The 15,893-nt window shown below is 38.4% G+C and overlaps 1 protein-coding gene across 4 annotated transcripts in view; it reads right to left on the reverse strand.

Moving 5' to 3' along the window:
• The window catches only part of UBE2H (ubiquitin conjugating enzyme E2 H), a 101,562-nt gene that overhangs the window by 15,331 nt on the left and 70,338 nt on the right, over nucleotides 1-15,893 (reverse strand). For all 4 annotated transcript variants that reach the window (XM_073809934.1, XM_073809933.1, XM_019924049.3 and 1 more), the window contains exons 4-5: nucleotides 11,230-11,269; nucleotides 9,870-9,922 (exon numbers count right to left, since the gene is read on the reverse strand). In XM_073809934.1, the coding sequence (XP_073666035.1) occupies nucleotides 9,870-9,922; nucleotides 11,230-11,269 (93 nt within the window). The remainder of the gene's footprint in view (nucleotides 1-9,869; nucleotides 9,923-11,229; nucleotides 11,270-15,893) is intronic.

Genomic DNA, 15,893 nt, shown 5'->3' on the forward strand with positions numbered 1-15,893 from the left:
CCTGATCTTACAGTATTAATGTTAACAATATTACAACACTCATAGTTCAGCTTAGGCACATAAACTAATGATTTATATCCATATTTAATTTTTAAAAACACTCAAATTATACTTATCTCTCATCAAAAGCAGCATTTACCCCACTCAGTCTACAGCAATGGTTCTTGGGCAAGTCTAGGTCCTGGTTGTTTGTCCATTAAAATTACCCACAGGGTTTTTCAAAATATGCATACCTACCCCAGGGCTTCTGATTTAGGATTGGTTAGCATCTGCATGTTTGTGATACGTGTGCAGAAATGCACTGCCTACTCTACGCACTCCTAACCCCAGAGACCAAATGGGAAGAGCTATGTGCTTGTGGGTTCTCTAGCTCAAGAAAATGTTTAGGTCTTGACAGCTAAGCTGCTGAAGAGGCTCTAATTTAGTAGCCCTCCCTGACCCTTTCATTGTCCTTTTTCTGCACACTGCTGTCACCATCATTCACTCCAGGTGGAGGTATTCCAAACTATAGGTAGGAAAGCAGGTCTCTTCCTCTCTGCATCTCAATTTCTTCATCTGCAAAAAGAGAATACTGCAGCTCCTTACAAGAAGAAATACACATTTCTAAAAATGACTATAAAATAGGCTTCAAACTACATCAAAGGACTAAAATATTAATACAAATATGCCATCTTCTCAGAAGAAATTACAGCTACCTGTATCCCTCAAGGAATACTTATTAATAATTAAAATGAGTCACCCACACAAAAATGCACCAATTCTTTTTTTTTTTTGTCTGTGTCGGGTCTTCGTTGCTGTGCGCGGGCTTTCTCTAGTTGTGGCAAGCGGGGGGCTACTCTTCATTGCAGTGCGCGGGCTTCTCATTGCAGTGGCTTCTCTCATTGTGGAGCATGGGCTCTAGGCACGTGGGCTTCAGTAGTTGCGGCACTCGGGCTCAGTAGTTGTGGCTCGTGGGCTCTAGAACGCAGGCTCAGTAGTTGTGGCGCACGGGCTTAGTTGCTCCGTGGCATGTGGGATCTTCCCGGACCAGGGGTCGAACCCGTGTCCCCTGCATTGGCAGGCGGATTCTCAACCACTGTGCCATCAAGGACACCCTGCACCAATTCCTAAAGTAAAGCCACCCTACTCCAGGTGACTCACAAAAAGATGGGTACATGGCTTAAAAGAGAAGACACTCAGGAGGGGATGAATCACATATCTCATGTTTTATTCTTGGCTGTTTATGAACCAGTGACCATAAGTTATTTCTTCTTCCTCTATTTCCTTTGAACATTAAAATGGAAACCTTTGTAAAGCATACTGCTATCTTCAGGTTAAAACCCTGTGGATGCCAAAGCTTGATTTGGTCAGCCCCATCAGGAACCACAATTACCAAGCCAGCAGTCCTCTCAGAGACTTGAACTTGCATAATCTTTGTTTGTTTTTCAGATTTAACACCCCAAATGCTGTGACTCAGGAAACACCACCATGGTACAGCACAGTCACGGCCAGGTACCACCAGCCATCATAGCCCTTCTCCCTTCTCCAATGCCACCTATCCTTCCCCCCTTTTCTCACCCCACTCCTTGTTCCCCAGATGTCCGAGGCCCTGGGTTCCTTCTTTTTAAAGCCAAACAAACAAAAAACATACAAAAAAACTTGTTTGGAAAGACATCAGCCACTTGCTCAGCAATGTGAATTCTGTGGTCTTTGTAATACAGAGTGTATTTTATACTCTTACTCCAGGAAGCTCATCATCTCACAATTTTAAAGAAATAAGTCTATGCTGATAACTAGCAAATCCTTCTAATTGGTCCTTTACATTTCTGGTCTTAAACATGCCTAAAATTATTTCCCTGAGCACCTATTCCTTTCTCCTAAAACCTAGATCGACGGCTCCAAACCTCCGGAAGGACCTTGGTTAGGCCTTCCTCCTTTATTCCATGTACTCAGTCAATTTCCCAGACTCACTATTAATCCTAGTGAAATGCCTCTAGTTCCTCTTCTGTTTCCACTGGCATGTAACTACATCAAGCCCAATGTATCTTTCTAGACCTGGATTAGGACAACCATCTCTGGATGGCCTTCCAGCCTCCAAACTCTTACCTTTGGAAGCAGAGAACACTTCCTTAAAACACTCAGGTCATTGCCCATCAAGAGCAAGTTCCTTTTCTTTTCCTACAAAACTTCGTACTCCAGAAGCATGCTATCCAAACAAACTTACATTTTTCTGACCTTCTCCCTCCTGGAGGACTCCTGGCTTCCAAAGCTCAGAATCACTGAGTTAGCCATGACTCCTTAAGGTATTTAACTGTTTTGTAATTCAATAGGGAGCAGGGCTAAAAGGAGAGGAAGAAAGGAAAAGTCCTGCTCACAATCAGAGAGGTAAAAAGCTGGGTAAAAACCCACAAGAAGTAGATTCTAGTGAACCAGAACCAATGACTGCGACCTCCTCTTTCCATGGCTTTTGGCCATTATAGTTGAAGCTGATGGCTAAATAAGTTGAGATCACCTGGGAATTAAAACCATGTTATCCGGGGCTTCCCTGGTGGCACAGTGGTTGAGAATCCGCCTGCCAATGCAGGGGACACAGGTTCGATCCCTGGTCCAAGAAGATCCCACATGCCGCGGAGCAACTCAGCTTGTGCGCCACAACTACTGAGCCTGTGCTCTAGAGCCCGTGAACCACAACTACTGAGCCCACGTGACACAACTACTGAAGCCTGTGCACCTAGAGCCCGTGCTCCATAACAAGAGAAGCCACCGCAATGAGAAGCCCGCGCACCGCAACAAAGAGTAGCCCCTGCTCTCCGCAACTAGAGAAAGCCCGCGCGCAGCAACCAAGACTCAACTCAGCCAAAAATACAATAATTTTAAAAAACCAAACAAACCCATGCTATCCTTGATTTGCTAGAGAAAATCATCAGCTGACCTTTCAAAATCCCATTGATTGACTTTGCTCATCTTATAAGGAACCGTAATTAATTCATCATATTGCTAAGCAAGCCATGAATTTATAGTTACATGTTCAAAATAAAAACAATCATAGAATTCCATTTCATTTGCTCAAGGTTTTTTTTTTTTTGTCCTTTTTTTTGGGGGGGGTGGTATCTAACAATATGTATGAAAACACACTGACATATATGTGGTCAAAGTTTACAAGACTGAAAGAGGACAAATAAAATTTCCAGATTTCTTCAGGTTATCTAAGAATTTTGGGTTAATTAATAGATCTTTACTTTTCTACTCTTGTCAGCTCTTAAGAAGTTGCACTATTAATGATGAATTTGAGTCTTTTACTTTAATTTTCTTCTGCTTGTAGTCTGTGAATACTAAAAACAGTGAAATTCTACCCCCTAAAAGGAGGAGGAGCCAGAAACCTATACCTCTCTTCAGCTGGAGGATCAGCATTGCATATAGTCAAGCAGTTGTTATGTATGAAAGACTGAGTAAGCAGTGGGCCCTAAAAGGTGACAGACATCCCCTAGAGGAAAACCTCAATAAAGCCAATTAGGAGGAATGCCTTCAGATAGGCAGGTAGATTTGAAAAAAGAAATGGCCTTGAGATTAAATATTCTCTTACTAGCTGTTTGAGGGCACACATGTGGCAAGCTGAAGCAGACCACCACAAAGACTTGTGTGGTGCTGTGACACAGAACCAGCTGGCCACTGAATGCTAACATGCTTTAATGGAATAATACATACAGCAAACCAGTATCCCAGATGATATATTCAAGAATGTGTCCAATCACTTAACTGAGAGGGTCTTCTGTGTGGATAAAATATACAAAGGGTGTGAAACTCATTAGATGTACACGTGATCTCGTGTTAGTCCATGCGGATCTTTTAAAGATAGAATAAAGTCTCATGAAGAGGGTCATGCATGCAAAAAACAAAACTCTTCTCTCCTCACACCTCTTAAAAAAGAGAGAGAGCAATCAGCAGGAATTAATAAGAATCAGCAAACACTTGAAGAATTTTTGCAATATTCCTGAGAGATATACTTAATCTCACTACACTACCATTACACTTTTTTAAGTATTCCAAGCTAAAAATAGGTATTCCTGTTATATGTGGGAAAGAGCAATGTCAAAGACATAGGGTACTAATTAAAACTTGGTGGAATACCAGATATATCCTAACTGCCAGATCACCAGGTCACCAACCAGAGGTGTGTAGTTTTATAACACGGAACGTTTTAAAGCATTCCACTGTCTTAGAAAATCATCTTCCATCCATTGCCTAATTGCAACTCCCTCTCCACAATGTATTTAAACCGTAGAGATCTGCAGAAGGAAATGAATGCTACTACATAGATCAGAATGAAGAAAACAGACTTTTGTTCACCAAAAAACATTCCCCTTGTTGCCATGTCGATCTCAAAACACTTCCCACCTTACTTAGGTGTTCTTGAGAGGTCAATTCATCCTGGTTTAAACCTGGTATGACCCTGCTTACCTTAAAAGATTGCAAGCTAAAACACGGTAGTAGGATTTGTTATTACCCTTCTAGAAATGAGGGCAGTTAATGTATAATTAGCTAGTTGGGTATTCTTACAGTCATACTAAAATTCATTATTAAAGTTTTAAATTACTAGGCAATAATTTAGTTTGTCTTTAATGTCAGAAAAGAACAAGATAACTTCATGCAATTATAAGATAAATGACCATGCATGGGGAAAGACTTTACCTAGACACAGTGATCACAAGCAAATGAAGACAAAACAAATCCATAAAATCACAATGGAGCCCTGAAGCTACAGCCCCAAAGAAAGAAAAACATGGCTGTGGCTGTCTTTCAAGACCATAGCCTGGCTCATATCCCACGATCCACAAAGCCTGGACCACTCCATGGTTCTAATGCTGACTGTCAGTGAATGTGGTGTTTTTAACGAATTTCTGCTAGGTTGTTCAACCCAAGAAAGCCCCATTTTTCTATGTATAGCTAATTAAACTCCTGGGGCACATGCCAACACCAAATCTAAATATTTACAAGCAGACAAAGGAGGTGGATCATGGAGCTAGCATTGTGGAAACCATCAAATCCCAAACTCAGCATATTTCTTCTTTATCTACTACAGCTGACCTTTCTCCATAGTACTAGAAAGAAACTGCTCTACCTGGGTCTGTCTAGGAGACTCATAATGACATCCAGCTGTTCCAAAAGCAGGATGATGTTTGTGATTCCAGCATGGATGGATCAATACTGAGTTCTCAAGCCTGTTGAAACAGTGGTTGCTGGCCACTCAATCATCCATGCAGATAGATAAATGTATCTCTTATCTCTGCAACTATACTAAAATGTCTAGAAACATAGCTAGCAAACACTCATGCAGCATAAAGCATTATTTTAAGATAAAGTTACCCTCAGCCAAAATTTGAGTTGTTTGGAAAGACTCACAGGCTACCTCACTGAAAAGAGGTATGTAATAACAATGTACTTCCAACATGAAAAGGCTTAAATTCATTTAGCCGCTTAAAATCATTAGGTTACAGCATAGTACTATTAAGTAAATTTATGATTTAAAATTTTTCTAAATGCCTAGTAAAAAGAAGCACTGTTTCTCCTAATTCTAATCCCAAAGTTCCTGAAGCATTCCTTTTGTTGTAGTCAAACTCATTTGTCTGTTACTGACCGCCCCCCCAAATGACTCTAGGGGAAATAATTTCCCAAATGTTGATTTTTCTCACCAGCAAAATAAGAGGACTATCCAGTCCATTGGCTAGCAACCCTAAAGGTGAGAATAAAATTATAAACTGCCCAATTTTATATGAAAATTGTCTTCTACATTACTTGTCCACAACTTAGTCCACAAATAAGTAATTTACCAAGTCAGTCGAGAAATGAGTAAAACGAAAGTCGGAGAGAGAAACACAATTTACGAGGGTCAAGTATGCATGGCTCAGAATGGCGGGAGGGAAACTGAAGCTGTACTGCAGTGAAGGTACCTGAGCTTCCAGGAGTGTGGGGTGAAAACACAACTATGGATAAAATATATTTGAGTAAAAAGTAAAACAGAAAACAAGCTACCTATGGCTTAATGAACTTTCCTTTCATCAGTCTTTAAAATTAGTTGTTTTTGAAATTGAAATCCAGATCCCCTTGGCTGAATTTTAAGTTTTCCAGAGCTTTTATCATTCCTGTCTGGAAGAGCACGAAGGGATGTTAAAAAAAAAAAAAAAAAAAGATGCCATCATACAGGAAGCCAAAATGAATCAATTCTGTGATGGCATCTGCTACTTTCCTTTTAATGTCACAAAGAGTAACAATAGTAACTTCAAATTCAATAGATAGCTTCATATTGATGACAAGCTTCTTTACAAAATTAACCACTATAATATGCTCTCTTTCAAGATTAAATATAAAATTTTAAATTACTGGGTGATTAAACTACAATTATACCAATTTTGAGCTTCTGAATGAACAAACTGCATGTACACTTGGCAAAGGAAAACAGGAGGAGAACAGAGGCAAGGAGTCAAATGGGCTGCCAGAAATCAATTTTCTTTTGTGGAGTTGGTGAGGGGTGGTGGAGGAATAAACATAAACATTGTTTATTATCAGGTTATGATGAGTATAAATCTGAATTTCATCTGGGAATTGCTGTTATAATAAAAATATGTGTATCTATTGCACAGTACATGCATGCCCTGGGGCAAAGGTAATTGCAGGAAATTTCACAAGTAACTCCCTGCTCCTTACCATATTATATAGTAGAGTTGAAACAAGTTTTGGTTACCAAGCTAAGCCTTTTGCTTTTCAGTTGAATATCTGTGTTAACTTGCCAACTTTCTCCTATTAGTTGTTTCGTATTAAGTTAGATTTGTTTTTGTCCTTTGAACTAAAATTCAAGAATCACAGCAGGAAATTGAGTGATTCAAAATTCACCAATGACGAAACTAACCTTCAATGCCGGAGGGTTTAGCAGCTTGTAATAAAAATTCAGTTTAGATCTCAAGATCAGATAAGTCTAAAAGAAACTTCAAGGTCATCTAAACCAACCCTTTCTACCAGTACTTTCATATAGATTGTATTTACCTGCTCCTAAATCTTTCCATGAAAGAAATGTTGAATTTTCTTGAGGAATAGTTTGGACTTGAGAAAAATGTCAAAACAGTTTTCCCATGCTGAGTATAATTTTGACTATACTATAAAAATATTTTCTTCCTGCTTTCCTACACTTACCTGTTAGTGTGTTCATGTTCTTGTATTATGGAACACTTAGTGGTAACTTGTACACATGTAATACAGAAATCAAAATTCACTTTCATCAATGTGGTTTAATTCTTGTTACTTACTAAATGCTTTGCAAGGTAATACAAGAACATATTCTAACATTTTATAGATGTGATGAAACCTTAGTCACGTTGGCCTGTTGCTTGAAAGTCTATTCTGAACCTCATACACCTGCTGGCAGGAATGTTAACATGGTACCACCTGGGAAAATAGTTCCTCAAATGGTTAAACAAAGTCACCATATCTCCGAGCAATTCTACCCCCAGGTACATACCCAAGAGAAATGAAAACATATGTCCACAGAGAAACCTGTGCACAAATATTTATAGAGGCATTATTCATAATAGCTAAAAGGTGTAAACAACCCAAATGTCTATCATCTGACAAATAAAAATGATATCTGTAGACCAGAGTATTATTTGGCCATAAAAAGGAATGAAGTACTGATACATGCTACAACATAGATGAATCTTGAAAACATTATATGAAGTAAAAAAGTTAGTTACAAAACACCACATATCGTATAATTCCATTTACAAGAAATGTCCAGAATAGGCAAATCTACACAAACAACAAGAAGGTTGGTTATTGCCTAGGGCTGGGGGATGGGGCTGGGAAATGAGGGGATGATAGCTAAAGGGTACAGGGTTTCCTTTTGAGGTGATAAAAATATTCTATGATAAAAATGTGGGAATGGTTGTAAATAACTGTGAATATACTAAAAACTATCATCAAATTACACTCTTTAAATGGGTGTATTTTATGTATGTGAGTTATAATTCAATAAAACTGTTATTTAAAAAAAATCTGTTCTGAGATGTTAGGTACTTGACAATCAGCAAACCTCTTCCACAAAGCTCTTCTGGTCAGTAGTAAGAGAATTAGTTAAACTAAAGTCCAATTTACTTTATTGTCATTGGAACCAGCTTGCAGCATTTAGTTATGTATATTTCTACAATGTGAATGCAGTTTAAGAAAATACATTATTACATCAGATATTCCAGGCAACCTGCCACAAGACATTTTTACCGAAAAACCATCTTAAAAGGAATCCCTTTAACCAACCTCAGTGTATATGTCCTTTCTTGTTGCCTCATCTCCTTATAAGCTGCTGTTTCCCTAAAACTCTCATGTTAAACAGTACTGGGCATGATTAATTCACTTATTAATTCAACAAATATGTGAACCCTCATTGTACATGGGCTACTGCTTTAGGCACTTGTACATATGTACACGCACACATGCACGCATGCGCACACATGAGACAAAGTCCCTGATCTTGTGGAGTTTACAATCTGACAGGACAAGATAAACAATAAATAAATTTTAAGGTTTTTAAAGAGGGTGCTGTGCTATGGAGGGGCGTTATTTCAGATCAAGTGGCCAGGAAATGAGGCTTCTCTAAGGAAGCATGTTTGAGATGATAAAAGAAGGTGCCAGCTACACAAAGATCAGGGAGGATAACTCCAGGCAGAGGAAATAACTCTTGAAGGAATTAGGAGGAGGAAAAAAAAAAAAAAGGATTAACTGTGTGCTGCTGGTGACCAACCTCTGTGATTCTTATCACCATCCTAGTACAAACAAGGTGACTTGCAGATGGTGGCTGGAATAAGGGGTCTTATGTACCTTAAGACCGCTAAAAGGTCTCACAACTCTCCAACAAGGGGAGGCCGTCTCTAGGTAACCCCAGCCTGAAGTGATCTTTCCTGCTCTGCACCTCTCAGCAAGTGTTTGTTGTCTGTACCACTCATTCTTACAAACACATTGGTGCGAGGCACCGTGCTAGGAGTGCCAGGACTTAAACACAAATCAGACCAGCACCCTGACAGCCCTTAGGGCAGGAGATAATCCAGTAGCACAGAAAATGTAGGCACAGACAACAAACACAAGGTAGAAAGTAAAAGCAGGCCACAAAAAAAGAGCTATAAAATTTAGGCATGTCCAGAGATTACTTCCAGCTGGAGCATCAGGGGAAGCTTCACGAGGTGGGTGCACGAGAAGAGGGAGAGTCTGTGAAGCCTGAGAACTTGGACATGTGGGGAGAACAGATTGATTTGTTGTATCCCTAATAAACTTTAAATATATTTAAAAATACTTTTAGCTCCCCAAGCAAGTTACAAGGCCTGATAAGGCTTCTCTCTCTCTGTGATCTCAATTTACATGCTGATTCACTGTAAGAGATCATATGTCAATTTCAGCACTGAAGGTAAGGCTAAATTATTCTTTGCTTCATAACAAAGTTTTCACCTTTGAAACAGATGATGATCCCCCAAACCTCTTAATACACCATCTCATTTCAAAGGGACATTCCTAAGAGTTTTTCCAAAACTAAAAGGCATTACAGATAAACATGTATACAATGTGCTTCAGAATAACACATATATAAAATGTCTGCGTATGTATTTGTGTGTCTGCATATGTGTAACACTGTACATTAATTTCAGAATCTTACAAGATAATTTCAAACTTCCACTGCTAAACCAAAGTCTGTACTCATGAGAAAACGTTTTTTTCACTGATTAAACTTTCCCACCGGCTTTCAAAATCCTTTCCCATTCCCAACAAAACATTTTAAACCAGAGAAGAAAATCCAAACAACATTTTTTTAGGCAGTGTCTCAACATCTCTAAAAAATATTCCATGGCCAAACTCACCATACAGAGCTGTCCAAGTTTGATTAATTACATCTAGACACACAGTTCCTGACCTGAAACAGATGGAAAGAATGGCATTTTTAAAAAAATTACAAAGTTAGCTGCATGTATTTGGCAACTAGTTTAATCATCAGGAAAAATATTTTTAATAGATTAAAAAAAAAAACCAAAGAATCCCAATTGGGGAAAACATGATGAGGAGCAGAATATACACAAAGTCTTGTGTCTACTTACAGATTGAAAGGGAAAACCAGTAACTATACAATGGAGAAACCAGACAACACCTTAACCATGTGATGAGAATTACCATTGGTTATCAGGGCAGACAAACTTGTGTGCCTCCAAAAAGGATACCCTGAGGAGGACACAATCTCACTTTTTGGTTTTCTGGCCTTAAGAGCATACTCTGAACCTAATTATAAGGAAAAATCAGACAAACCCAAACTAAGGGACAGTATGAAATAACTGGTCTTTATTCCTTAAAAATGTCAATTTTATAAAAAGCTGAGGAATGGTTTCAGATTGAAGTAGTTTAAAGAAACATGACAACTAAATGCAGTAGATGGTACTGGACTGGATCCTTTAATGAATGAAAAAAAAAAGTGCTAAAAAGTCCATTACCAGAATATGGCAGTAGATGAAAAAGTACTGCATTAATATGTAATTCCTGAATCTGACAACTATACTGCAGTTACATAAGAGAACATCCTTGTTAAGATGACTGATACATGAAAGTATTAAAGGACCATGGGGCATGATGTATATATGTACATACAACCTCTCAGAGTTCAGAATACTTCATATGTATGCACGTGTGTGCGTGTGTGTAATATCAAAATTTAGTGCCATGACAAGGAAAAACTGCAGGACAAATAGTATTCTAAATAGCACTGGAAGTATAAAATAGGAGGCACTGATATCACATTTTAAAATATCACTAATAAAATATTATAAGGAAAGAAAGGGATAATTAAGATTCATTAACTGTTTGCTTTACTCTCAAGGACTGAGAAATACTTTAAGGGCTGAAAATAATATAATCTGTACACTGAAGACAGATCTCTGGACAGTGTCTATACAAAGAGAACAGAGATATGGAATATTACAAATGTTAGCTGGATATCAAGGGAAATGAAAGACCCATTCATGACAGTGGAAAAAACCAAGCAGTCCAATAGTGGATCCTGAACTAAGGTGGAATATCGTAGTCCTGGATTCTATAATGGAAGTGACCATTCTTACAGTCCTATCTGTTGTTAAAATCCAAAAAGATAATTGAGGTTTTTTTAATAACAGAGAGATGAACTCTAACCAAGAGCAGCTGCTGCTAAGATTTAAACATTTTTAAACAGTTACTTACGCTTCATCAATGTTGGGATGGAAAATTTTATTCATGAATCCTGTAAAAAGAGATGTTAATTAGCAGCAAAAAGTATCCAGAGAACAATTAGTTTAAAAGTATTTCAGTACGGAAACAATTTCAGTATTAGGATAACTCATTACTTTCAATCTTAGATCTTTGGTTACCGGTAAGACTATATTCTCCTGAATGTGCCAATTACTTAAAATACATCAGAATTCTACTAATCAAATGAGCAAACTCTGAGAGCAATGCAGCTTCTAATACAAAATAATCATTACAAGAAATTATTTTCTGAGCTATGAAGGTACTTGCCAAGAAAATTTATAGTACTAAATGGTTTATAACTAGTGCCATGATAAAAGTTAAGAAAGCTACTCTGACTTTCCTCCCCAAAGTTTTATTGTTCAATCACTAAATGTGGAGGTTCTGCATTTGAACTTCTCCTTCCGAAGCTCAGTTACTCGTATCATTGTGCTACACCGTGTGCGGAACATGAATGAAGCTGCTGAAATGCTAAAGGAGTACTGCTTCCAAACCGCAAAGGATTTCATAAGAACAGTGACCAAAGTATTTCCTTTAACTTTAGTCTACTCATTCCAGGAAACCCAGTTTTGATTAAAATTGGGGCAACCAAGAAATTAGGCAAGGTGTTTAAAAAAATTCTGTAAGATGGCTGTTATCTGTCAGGGATTCAAATTTTTTGATTTATTCCTAGAAAAACAAGTATGTATAGACTTTTAAACAAATATATTGATATTTAAATTCCAAAAAGAAATTATTTTCTAACTCAAAACCAGTGAGTTAATCAGTTTGTATACAAGCAAATGACAGTATTCTAAAGCAGAGATCCACTGTCAAAGCCCTCATTTTGTCATCCTTATCGCCTTACTTCCTTTTTTAAATTTAATTTTATTTATTTATTTTTTGGCCGTGCCACACGGCATGTGGGATCTTAGTTCCCTGACTAGGGACTGAACCCGTGCCCCCTGTGATGCAAGCACAGAGTCTTAAGCACTGGACCGCCAGGGAAGTCCCCTTACTTCCTTTTTAGACTTCCTTATTCCGTACCCTCCTTTCAATAAATTGAAGTTCCTTATTAAGTGGCTATCACCACGTCCCAATCCCACCCTCCCTCACCCCACCCCCACCTTACATGTTCTCTTTCATTCATTCAAAATATATCTGGTCAACATCTATGTGTCAGGCACTGTGCTTATTTAGGGTACAAAACCAAATAAAGACAGTACTCTATTCTCGAGGAGGTCACTGGAGCAATGGACAAGACACACAAAGAAATAATGCAGTGTGCAAAAAGAGGCGACAGGGAGCTTCCCTGGTGGCGCAGTGGTTGAGAATCTGCCTGCTAATGCAGGGGACAAGGGTTTGAGCCCTGGTCTGGGAAGATCCCACATGCTGCGGAGCAACCAGGCCCGTGAGCCACAACTACTGAGCCTGCGCGTCTGGAACGTCTGCTCCACAAGAAGAGAGGCCGCAATAGTGAGAGGTCTGCGCATCACGATGAAGAGTGGCCACCGCTTGCCACAACGAGAGAAAGCCCTCGCACAGAAATGAAGACCCAACACAGCCAAAAAAAAAAAAAAAAAAAAAAAAAGCCAAGCATTTGAAGCCCTTTAAAAAAAAAAGAGGTGACAGGGGAAGCATGTATGAGGAGAGGAAGATGTCAGGAAAGATGCAGACAAGTGGCATCAAAGGAAGATCCTCAAGGATGAGGTGTGACAGAGGTCATCTCCAAAAAGCTAAGAAACTTCTCTAGACTTAGAAAACGGGATGAGACTACATGAAATCCCAGACATTCCAATCCTCACGTGCTCTAGCCACTCCAAGTACTAATCATGCTTCCAATTTTTGTTTTTTAATCTTTTGTGTTGAAATAGCTTAATGTTTTATTTACTACTATCAAGAGAGCCCATGCAATGTTTAAATGACTCTGATGCAAAAAGATTTGTGTCCAATTACCATTTCACATTCATTTTTCATTCAAGATGTTTCAAAGTCTAGATGTACAAGGTATGTGTTTATGAGGCGATTATACTAAGCCAATTGAAATGTTCATGCCTTAATGTTGAGGAAAAAAAGAAGAATAAAAATTCTATCGAACCTCAGAAAAACACTAATACATGTGTCCAAGAAGGCCTACGAGGATATCTGTTGCAGCAGTGTTTATAAAAGCCAAGAACCAAGTTCAACCCCATCAACAAGGGATGGGAGAGACTGTAGTACATCCTTATACTGGGAGTCCTATACAGCCAAGGTAGTGAACTAGGTCAGTATGTATAGAGCCAAAGCTGAGGGGAAACAAAAAAGTTGCAGGATGATATATTTACAGCATGATACCATTTACATAAACTAAAACAAAGCAACACTACATATTCTCTATGGTAACGAGTACAGAAAACTGTATTGGACCAACATATACCAAATTTATAAGAGTATTTTAGTGAGGGTGCAGGGTCAAGGTCATGGTGGGAATAGGTAACAGAATGAGGAATGGTGATTAAAGATGAATTTATCTGTAAAACTATATTCCTTTAAAAAAGAGCTAGCTCTTGCTTCGGCAGCTCACATACTAAAAAGATATATGTGCTTGTATATTATTTGCCCTGGTATTTTAAAAAGTGTGCACATAGATAAAAAACTGGTAACAAATATGTACAAATATCAACAGTGCTTAGTTCTTAGTGGTGGGGATATTTTCTCCGTTATCCTTTTTAAACCAGCCCCACCCCATACCAGAAGTAGGATCGCAGCAATGGAAATGGGTTAGAAGGAATGAAGCTTCAGAAAACTAAAAAGAGAATCATCATATGATCCAGCAATCCCACTCCTGAGCATACACCCAGACAAAACTATAATTCAAAAAGATACATGCACCCTTATGTTCACAGCAGCACTATTCACAAGACATGGCAACAACCTAAATGTCCACCGACAGATGAATGAATAAAGATGTAGTACATATATACAATAGACTACTACTCAGCCATAAAAAAGAACAAAATAATGCCATTTGCATCAATGTGAATGCAACTAGAGATTATCATACTAAGTGAAGTAAGTCTGAAAGAAAGAATACAATACAAATGAACCCATCTACGAAGCAGAAACAGAATCATGGATGTAGAGAACAAGCTGGTGGCTGCCGAGGGGGTTGGGGGAGGGATGGAGTGGGAGGTTGGGGTGAGCAGATGTAAGCTATTACATACAGGATGGATAAACAACAAGGTCCTACTGTATAGCACAGGGAACTATAGTCAATATCCTATGATAAACCATAATGGAAAAGAATATGAAAAAAGAATGTATATACGTATAACTCAATCACTTTGCTGTAGAGCAGAAATTAACACAACACTGTAAATCAACTATACTTCAACAAAAAATTAAAAAAATAAAAGAATGAAGCTTCAATAATTTGATGTCACAGGGAACCTCAAAGGTATAAGTCAAGGAAATAGCTATGGTGAAAAAAGCTTTAAATGTTTATCAAAACTGTCTCTGAAAGATTAAGGTTCCTGCCTCCCTCCTTGTACAAGGTCTGGAGATTACATTTGGAATCAATATAGTTTCCACACTGTTTTCAATTTAATCTAGATTTTGGCTTGGTTGAGTCCAAGACTATATAAGAAAGAGGGCCAAAAAGGGCTTAGTAAACATATTCTTTAGTAATAAATGGGTTGGAGCCCAGTCCCCAGTGCCCCTGATAAATATAAAACCCCATCTGAGCTCTGAGGTGGAGAGCAGAATCGGACTGGAAAGAGAAAAGTACTAATAGGGATTTGGCTTCTAGTCCCAACTCTGCTATTAACTGCAGGCCTTGATCAGGTCACTATACTTCTGTGGGTCTGCTTCTTTACCTGCAAAGAGAAACAGCTGGGCTACATGACCTCCAAAACCTCCACTCTTATTCTGTCTGTAAAAGGACCATCAGCTCTAAAATCTGGGATTTAATAACAATGGCCAGACCTCTGAGAACAGAGGACTTAAGGGGAAATGGCCAATGGTTAAGTCCATAAAGGAAATTAATTCTGTGAGGCACATTTTTAGGTACATAAGTATTCTGGAGAATATAATACAAAGTTACTAACATGCTAAAATACCACAAAGAGACACAAAATCCACTGACTATTCCAAAGTAGGCAGAAATGGAGTTTATAAACTTGCCATTGAGCAACAAGCACAACCAGACCATTTCTACTAAAAAACAATTTCCACACTACAATCATCTCTTCCTATACCAGGCTTTTTCTATTGTTAGAAAAATACCCAACGCAAATAAATGGAAAGGGGTAGATTTATCTATATCTGTGTGTGTGTGTGTGTGTATATATATATATATATATATATATATCTCCTTTAAATTTGTCCTTGGACAAGCTGTGGGCAGCATTTCTGGCAAAGCTATTTACATTCTGGATAATGATGGCAACAATGGAACTTCTGCACAAGGAGGGGAGGAGAGAAAGAACAGGCTAGGAATTCAGAGAAGGAACATTCTCAGGACTGAGTGTGTTTGCCCTGGCATGTTTTCCTTCCTTTTGGCAATGCTATCACCACATTAATGAATTTGTCTGCAACAAGAGAATTTTCCCAACACTTGTTTCCATTTGACCAGGAACTATTTTGAAGATATTTTAAGAGAA

Source organism: Tursiops truncatus, chromosome 9 (genome assembly GCF_011762595.2).
Source record: "Tursiops truncatus isolate mTurTru1 chromosome 9, mTurTru1.mat.Y, whole genome shotgun sequence".
In the NCBI taxonomy this organism is placed as follows: Eukaryota; Metazoa; Chordata; class Mammalia; order Artiodactyla; family Delphinidae; genus Tursiops; species Tursiops truncatus.